Consider the following 9,124-nt stretch of genomic DNA (forward strand, 5'->3'; position numbering starts at 1 on the left):
GCCTAAATTTTTCCTTTCCGAGAAGTACCCACTTCATATACTTTATCGAAGTTTGAATATTGTCACCCCGTAAGCGTTTTTGCCAAATTTTAAGAGGGTTTATTATATATTTTAATTTATATATTTTAAATTGATATTTAATAAATGATTAAAAGAAGAAAAGTTTCCATACTGAAGCCTTTAGGTCCAAAAATATACCCATTATGCTCACTTAAAAACAACTCTAAATCAGTAGGCTGTCACTCTTTTAATTTTAGTAAAACAAAATTTTGTATCGTGATGGAGACCGGTGTCCATACAAAACATTTACTAGGTTGCCGTTTGGTGTGAGCAATAGCGAACAGCACGCACACTCCTTTGCCCCGTCAACCTATATCTAATCTATTTAAAGAGTGACAACCATACTACACATTGAATTAGGATTCCTTTAAATATCAAATTGATTTAGTGTAAACTTGTTTACTCTGTAATAAATGGCATAAAATTGAAATTTTTGTTTAACTGAAATTTTTGTTTAGCTGATAGCAGAAAACACGTCTTTTTGCCCGTAAGAGCCTCTATAAGGGCTTTAAAACCGGTTTATTCAATACAATATAATATAAAAATAACCTGCAATAATATCGTAACATTCATGTCGATACTAACTGAAATAATATAATCTGTAGGTAAAATAATAATACTGTCACATAATTAAGATATATGATATAATTAAAAAAAATATCTCTTTTATTTCCAAACTAATTCTCACACCAAGTTTTAATTCACACACCAAACTTTAAATTTCATCAAAATACAAAAGTCCTAATATGTCTCTTATCTCAATGCAATATCTCTGATTCTCTAGTTAAAAAGTCAGGGGTGCAGCTGTTGTACTTCAATTAAAACAATTGATCACGCTGGATCATGATGCTATTTTACCAAAATCAGCTACCTGTTTAGAATTGATTGCTGAGCTCTGTGAAGACTGTGTGTAGTGAGTGTGTGTGTGTCTGTAGTGAGCGTTGGCCGGCTTTTTTATTCTTGTTGTTGTGCAGTAACATCGATATTACTCATTATAGAGGTGCACCTTTGACTGAATCTCAAGCTAAGTTGAGACTTGAGACATAGCCATCCTCTTCGATGAAAATATGTGCACAGTGTCTTTTCCACAGCCAATTTTGTAACATCGATTAGCATGTATTACCTGTCGATTTTTGATCCCTTAAGGGGTCCTTGAACACATATAATTACGTAATCACTTATTGGACAATTTTTAACCCCCCTCCATAATCAGTCTTCACATAGCTATTGTGTCAAAATTACATTTGGAAACCCCTTATTTGGAAACCCCCTCAACTGATATGTGAACGACCCATAAACATCCTCAGAATGGCTTGGAGGGACTTAAATGCTTATTTTGTAGCCTCTGCAGTCACACAAATCTGCAATTTTTGAGGGTATAAAATAGGCGGGGTGCAGCACCTAACCCCGCCAATTTCCGTCTAACCCCGCACTTGCAGAATTCAGCGGGATTACGCGGGGATTGGCGGGGTTAGGTGTTGCACATAGCCCCGCCAATTTCCGTCTAACCCCGCACTTGCGGGATTACGTGGAATTATGCGGGATTACGCGGGATTACGCGGGATTGGGAGGGGATTCTGGACTCCAGGTGGGGATTCTGGACTCCAGGTGCCCATGGGGCAGCAATAACTATGTTTGGTCTAATTTTGTCTTGATTGGTGTACTCAACTCTTAGCTACTAGTCTCTTGAACGTGGTTAGAAAGTTTGATCAAAATTGAACGAAAATTTGAGTTGTGTGCAAAAAACTATATGACCACATTTGGGCATACGCACCAATTTTGATAGATTCAGCCCATAACTTTGCATTTGTGAAGTGTCAATATTTTTGGATAAGACAAACTTAAAATATGAAATGTAGGCCAAATCTAACAAAAATTACGAAATGGCCCATTTCACAGTTCATGGTTTTTTGCAAAAGTGTCTTCACTGATAAGGATTAAGTAAATTTCAAAAATTTGGCAATCAAATTCTGAATTCTTCCCGGTAAACAGATATCCCTTTCCTGATCCCTTTTCCTGTTTATTTGATATTTCCCAAGTCGTATTAGCTGCCCAGCCCTTAAACACCCACTCACTCTTAAACTTAAAATTTGAATTATTTTAAGCTGGTTGATATGGATGCTCCTACAAAAGACGAGATTGAGCAGGTTTTCAAGAAATTGAAGTATGTTCCTGGAAACAAGGTTAGAACCCACCCTTCATTTTATAACACTTTAGATAACTTGCAGTTGCCCCATTTTGTCAACACCACTATCACTGACTGCCTGTCAGTTTGCTGAATAATACATATTCCAGGTTTGTTTTGACTGCAACAAAGTAAATCCCACCTGGTCATCCGTGACATTTGGTGTACTGATCTGTCTAGACTGTTCGAGCAAGCACAGAAACCTTGGTGTTCATCTGTCCTTTGTGAGGAGCACTGATCTGGACAAATGGACTTGGGTTCAGCTACGTGCTATGCAGATTGGGGGAAATGCAAACGCTGTGAGTATTTTTAGCGAAAACTTTTAATTATTATCATTTATGTTATACAGGATACAATGGAACAAAATAAGGACTGATTTTACCTGAAAATGCCTTGTCACGTGACTGATGATAAGAATCAGGGGACATCAATACACCCACATCATTAGGGGACTAATCGTGCTAAACTAAATGGAATTTCGTTTAGCACTAAATAATTAATTGATCTCGATATTTGTTCAGAAAGCTTTCTTCGCTGCAAATGGACTCAGTTCAACAACCGACTCAGTCCAGAAATACAACAGGTACTCATTAACACTTAACAGCATTAATTGTATCCCAATTTACCATACACTTGGGGAAAGGAAAACAGTACAGTGTTTTAATTATTGAGTCCCAGTGGGATCACAGTGCTGCTTTCCCATCAGGGGCTATGGTTAACAAGCACTCAAGTAAGGGGTAAATAGGGATAAGATGACAAGCCTGACAAGTTTATTTGACAGTGTTTAAAAGCCGTATTGTAAAATATCAAGTGATATCAAACTAAAATAGAGACTTTTTTAAACTTTGGGGGAAAGATAATCGAGGTACAGTAAATTGGGGTTTAGACTTAGCCATAATGAAATGAGTTTTTCTCGCTTTAATGCTTCGGTTTGTATTAGATTTTTAAATAAGATTCAAAAATTTCAGCCGAGCAGCTCGATTATACAGAAAGAAAATAGAAAATCAATCCCAAGAAACACAGCAACGATTTGGAAACCAGGTTCGTAATTGTGAGGTCATTATCGATCTATTCAGCTTCAGATAGGTAATCAATGAGGTTGAATATGTTATGAGTCAACCTTTGTAAACAACAAAATATATTTAATCACAGAACCTCAGATATAAATATGCTGACTTGTGCAAGTCTGAAATGGGCGTAATTCATTGTTTTTAGTTGTCAGTTCTTGGAAGACAACCGTATTCCTATTATCGGACAATTCGTTAGGATTAGGGAATTTTAAATGTCATTGGATTCATATTTCATTTGCCAGATTATTAAGTTATTATTTTTATTATTATAAAAGAGGATCATACCGACAAAAATGATTCTTAAAAATACCTTAATGCGGTAAACTGTACCCTTGAAACAGATTTTCCCAACATCTGTTGCATGCAGCTATATCTCCAATTTCGTTCAATTCATGCAAGTTGTCTATTTGCAAATTTCTACTACTTAAATCACTTCTTAAAACAGATAACAAGTTTATTCTAGGTCTCCCCAATCTTCCAATTAATAAATTATCTGATTCAATAGCAAAAGGGAGAGCCGTTTGGGCTGGGGTGTTCTATATACTCCTGAGAATGTGTGCAAACATCTTCCACCGCTGGTGTTCGATACGCTTGGATAACTTTTCAACTTTGCACCTTTCATACAATGCTTTGTTGCTTTTCATACCTTTAGGCCATTTAATGTTTAAAATGGACCTGAGGTGTCTACGATGAAGTGTGTCCATTTTCTCCATGGTTGCTTTCTTAGGACTCCAACTATTTGAGTTATAAATCAATACAGATACAACTTGAGCATCATATAACCTCAGCTTTCTTTCAAGGGAAATTTTCTTACCGGACAACCATACTTTTTCAAAGTTCTTAAAAGCAATCTCAGCTAGGATTCTCCTTCTTTGAATGTCCTTCTCAGTACACAGTAAGGAACCTAGTGACTTATTACTTCGCCATGGTTCGTTATTAGCTATTGGCTGACCGTTTGTGTCTTAATCGGATTTTTAAAAGTTATCAACATAAGTTAACCACTGTATACAGAAATCATGATTAAACTAATTGCACGCAAGAATTACAGCAGTCACGCAGCATTACAACTTCGTGTCACTTATCCAATTCTGAAGCTGCTAGAAAATATAATATAGTAAACTAGAGTCATATGACATATTCCGTGCGGCTAATAACCCAACAGTCAACACCCAATCGTTCAACTCGGAATCCATGTAAGACTTGTGCATAATGCTTTATTGAATTCTTGCGGTTATTTGCTCATATTCCTCTTATTATTATTATTCTTTGATCTTAATCTACTCTCCCCTTAATTTACTCTGCTCAATAACTTTCAGCGTTATTCGTGGCGGTCACAATGTGATATTGACACTTTGTAGCGCGCGTGCATATTTAAGTAAGATGATCTGCGCTAAACACGCACGATTACATTATAACGCGCGATCTGGATATTAATAAGTTTCCCTTTCAAGTTTACTATATTACGTAACACACGGGATTGTGAAACCGCTAGCTGTAAATTGTATGTACCAATTAAATTAAATAACATACGATATGTTATTAACATTATGATAATGGACAATTGAGATTATATGACCTAACTCTCAGTTACATTTGGACACAGCGCCAAAGAGTCCTGTGCCAGTCGAAGTTGATTTCTTTGAGGATTTGTTGACACCTAAGGCTATCCCAGGTAAATACCCACAAATTGTTTACAATGATTTATCAATGTCAATGATACTGGTTGAACCTCGTTTGAGCTGAAGTACGTAAAGTCATGTTAAAATAGTTTTCTTAGACCATAGCCATCACTTCACTTCTCAAATATGTTACTTATTTACCCTTGAATATTATGAACCTACTTTCATTTCAACCTGCAGAACCAGAAGTCATAAAACAAACTAAAACAGAATTTTCGTATCTCTTATATGTTTTAAAAGAAATCCCCCTCCAGAAGTCATAGACCCTGCACCAATCGTGGAACCCACTAAACCGGACTCACTGCCTCAGTCAACATTCCAGCCTACTTTTCAATCTTCCTTCAAACCCGCTCCTCTGAAAAGTAAGAATAACGTTTTATATGTTATTATTTGTCTAGTTTCACCAATCCCACTGATTTTTCGACTTCAATGATGTGTTAAAGTTGTAAGATGATAATTTCAGCGAACCAACAAACGTACGTACCATCGCTGACTCCAGCTACTGGCCTGTCTTCTGCTAGAAAGGGTGCCCCTAGAAAGAAAGGAGGGGTAAATTTTTTGACAATTTGTTTTGGGCGATACTCTCGCCCAAATTTGAAAGAATTTCTTTTAGCTTGTGTTTATGTATTCTACGAGTACAATTATTTGAAGATCTGAATAATTACAGCTTGGAGGAATGGGTGGAGCTAAGAAAACTTCAAGAAAAATCGGTGATATTGAGTCTTCTGTTGATTCACGAAGAGCTGCAGAAAATGACATACGGAATGATCAAGAAAACATAGATCGACAAACTGCTATGTAAGTACTAATTCATACACAATTTATGACAAACATTGCTGAAAAAATGTAACTATTGCTGCATATCCTGTCTGTATTGTCTTATATATGTTATGAGCAATATCATTACTTGTTTCACTATTGAATGGTTCTTATCAGGGATATGCTATCACGTGATGTTGAACAAAAGGCCTCACTCTCTACCAGTCGAGAAACAGCATCTGGTCCCAACAAAACATCCAGTGACAGACTTGGTACGTCTTCTTGTTTTAAGCTTTACTAATATATATTTTTCAGATCTTTATTTCAAAGAAGAAACTCTTAAAGAACGACAAAAAACTTTAACAATGCCGCACAGCAAGTCTTAAAAACTGAGAATTTTTGTTGCTAATATTGATAAAAACTATGTTCAGGTATGGGAATGGGCAGACTTGGAGTTCGATCTAATATTTCCCACAATGTGTCAACTAACTCCAAGGTAAATTGAAATGAGGCGTTGAATGTTAGCACTATTCAGAAAATATATTATGTTTTGTAGATAATATGTGAATAACAATTGAAAGCGTTCCCCAGAATCACATTACTCCTTAGTTTACCAACAGAATCTACCCAGGTAGTCGAGCAGGAAACGCCGAATGTGTACACCAAGCCATCTCCCTCGTCGTATGTTGATGATGTTGAGGACTATTACGACACACTCTCTGACTTTAGTTCAGTGCTCGGCCAGGGTGGGAACAAGGAGACTGATGACGCCAACATGGTCCAAGAGATCCTGGACCCAAAAACTGCTGCAATGAAACGGTCAGTGGACTGAGCAGGAAAACATTTTGATGGATTCCGTATTTAAGTTGCTTTTAGTAAAGCTAAAGCCCCATGGCGCTGTCATAGCTAAGTGATTAGTATACAACTTTTCAGGCACGAGCAAAGAAAAGCAGCCCTCTCAAACGAAGGACGAGATTCTGGAGACAAGGCTCAAGATGGAAAGTACAAGAACGCCAAAGCAATCTCCTCAGACCAGTACTTTAACAGAGGCCATGCTGTGAGTAAAATTCAATTTAATACTAAAAACATAGAAACATACTAAAATTAATCAATTGACAGTAGTCACTATTAAACAGTCGAGAAATAACCTAAATTATAACGTATCGGTAGTAGATTCATCTTCACTTTTATTATCCTTAAATTGAATTTCAGGCTGAGCCAGAGCACGACCCACATGTTGATAACTTCCGGGGTGCTACCTCAATCTCATCTGATCAGTACTTTGGCAGACCCGCTCCAGCTGCATGTAAGTTATTCCACATTAATTAATTAATAATATTTCTAGATGAACCAATGCAATTTCAATTGACCCACGGTTTTGGAACTGACAGTTGTATCTTCTACGGTGATTGTTATTGGAAATGTCCCCACTTTTGCAGCTGGTGCATTCGGAGGATACAGTGCAGCCAACATGAACCTGAACTTTCAAACACCAGACATGACCAATGTTAAAGCAAATCTTAGTGAAGGAGCTACGCGAATTTCTGGCAAGGTAAGAACCACCCTGGTATTTTTTTTTGTTTTTGGGACGAACCTCCTTATTCGACGTGTTAAGTGATTACATACAATGTATAATGTATATTATTTTGAATTACTTCATTGAACTTTAAGTTTGCCTATTATCATGTTATCTGTTTTATACATCCTGTTCGATAAGTTTATAAATAGTATTTCTTGAAACTTCTTCATGTTATTTGCGAGAGCATCTAGCTTTGATTTTATCTTTGGAATTAGCACTCATATCATGTCATAATTTGGCATGTGAGATCGTTCACAAATTACGTCAGTCACTTTTTCAAGTCCATTTTTGATCCTCCTCCTCACCCGGACAAAAATCTGATGTAAAATGTGAACAATCTCTTTATTTTAGAGCATTATCTTTATCTTTCATGAGTTCCCGAATCCTGTAACAAGATAAAATGCAGAGCACTGATAACAGTCTATCACTAGGTCGCCGCATATGGGCTCAATGTCTATTCTAAATTTAGCGCCATTAAGTCCAAGTAAAAGTGAGTCGCATGGCTCAAAAAGCTCTATCACACAGTGCGCACTGAAATAGTGATATCACACAGTGCGCACTGGAATAGTGATATCACACAGTGCGCACTGGAATAGTGATATCACACAGTGCGCACTGAAATAGTGATATCACACAGTGCGCATTGAAATAGTGATATCACACAGTGCGCACTGGAATAGTGATAATTGGCTCTGCAATTAATTTTGTTTGGCTCCGCTATTTTTGCATGATGAAATGTAAATGTATTGCGTACTAATGTCTTATATTTATGTTATCAAGGTAAGTTTTTATATATATTTGTTTATACCCGTTGCATGGCCAAGGGTATTTTGAACTTTCTGAATTAATTTTAATATTTAATTAAAAAACAAATATTTTCAGTTGACAGACATGTACTACGCGGCGCAAGACAAGTTGGAATCGTATAGATGATCTTCTAGTTAACATATTAGTTGGGATGACTTGATTACGGTGTAGTCGATATTATACCGGGAAAAACGTACATCTTGTTGAGTTTAAATTGTACATGGTTCAGTAAGTCGCAGCTCGATCACGATATGTAAGAAATTTGGGTTCTAAAGATTGACAATTTTATTCAGACATTTTATCGAGTTCTCAATAAATAACTAGATACATAAATACTGAGGTGACCCGATCAGGTTCTGTGCACAATATAGATCAATTAAATCATAGTTCATTGAAGTCCGAAGGGATTCAAATTATCAGCTTTTGGTACCGGAAAATTTCTTTTTGTTCTTTATTTTAGTTCAAATGAGTAGCTCGTTTTGCTGACCCAAATTAAGTTAATTCAAATCAAAATACCGCTTGTACTTTGTAACAAATTGTTTAATTAATTCCAAATTAAGATTCCTTATTAGATTGACTTGAGATTAATATTATGAGAATTGTTGATCTTCAAAAAATGATTTAAATCATTGTGGAGTGGTTTGTGGCTGGATGGGCTTTAGTTAGATTATTAGTTGTATTAATAGATCTTACAGTACTGCAAGGGATCGTTCACATATCACATGGTTATAATTGATAGCTATGTGTAAACTTGCTGACCGACCGGGTTGGAATCTAAAATATTTAAACTAGATAATATGTGAACGGTCACTCAGTAAGCAAATTTGAGCCGCGTTTTAAGAGTATTTATCAGCCAGTCCAAATGTATTGAAATGTATATTGTAGATTGTAGGTGTGTTGCAATGGATATTTGGCAATGTTCAATTATTGTTAATGATTACTGGAGATATAACGATATAAATTACGTTCACACAACATTAACGGC

The 9,124-nt window shown here is 36.3% G+C and overlaps 1 protein-coding gene across 2 annotated transcripts; it reads left to right on the forward strand.

Annotated features, from left to right (window-relative positions):
• Positions 1-2,159: 2,159 nt before the first annotated feature.
• LOC134811862 (ADP-ribosylation factor GTPase-activating protein 3-like) lies at positions 2,160-9,120 on the forward strand. 2 transcript variants are annotated; one of them, XM_063818970.1, is made up of 16 exons: positions 2,160-2,243; positions 2,356-2,544; positions 2,767-2,828; positions 3,214-3,286; positions 4,903-4,987; positions 5,249-5,356; positions 5,458-5,543; positions 5,662-5,792; positions 5,931-6,025; positions 6,185-6,249; positions 6,385-6,572; positions 6,687-6,810; positions 6,966-7,059; positions 7,193-7,305; positions 7,764-7,822; positions 8,215-9,120. In XM_063818970.1, exons 1-15 carry the CDS (start codon positions 2,175-2,177, stop codon positions 7,818-7,820), a joined length of 1,539 nt encoding a protein of 512 aa, XP_063675040.1. In that variant the 5' UTR covers positions 2,160-2,174; the 3' UTR covers positions 7,821-7,822; positions 8,215-9,120. The 2 variants fall into 2 exon arrangements, with proteins under 2 accessions (XP_063675040.1, XP_063675041.1); XM_063818971.1 differs by lacking the exon at positions 7,764-7,822.
• Positions 9,121-9,124: the final 4 nt, after the last annotated feature.

Source organism: Bolinopsis microptera, chromosome 2 (assembly GCF_026151205.1).
Source record: "Bolinopsis microptera isolate Bmic1 chromosome 2, MBARI_Bmic_1.0, whole genome shotgun sequence".
Lineage (NCBI taxonomy): Eukaryota > Metazoa > Ctenophora > Tentaculata > Lobata > Bolinopsidae > Bolinopsis > Bolinopsis microptera.

Excerpts from the sequence above, each read along its gene's own strand:
- LOC134811862 (XM_063818970.1), top strand. The coding sequence starts at position 2,175 with ATGGATGCTCCTACAAAAGACGAGATTGAGCAGGTTTTCAAGAAATTG. Across the intron at positions 6,026-6,184 it reads AACATCCAGTGACAGACTTG|GTATGGGAATGGGCAGACTT; the intron begins GTACGTCTTCTT and ends AACTATGTTCAG. Across the intron at positions 6,811-6,965 it reads ACTTTAACAGAGGCCATGCT|GCTGAGCCAGAGCACGACCC; the intron begins GTGAGTAAAATT and ends ATTGAATTTCAG.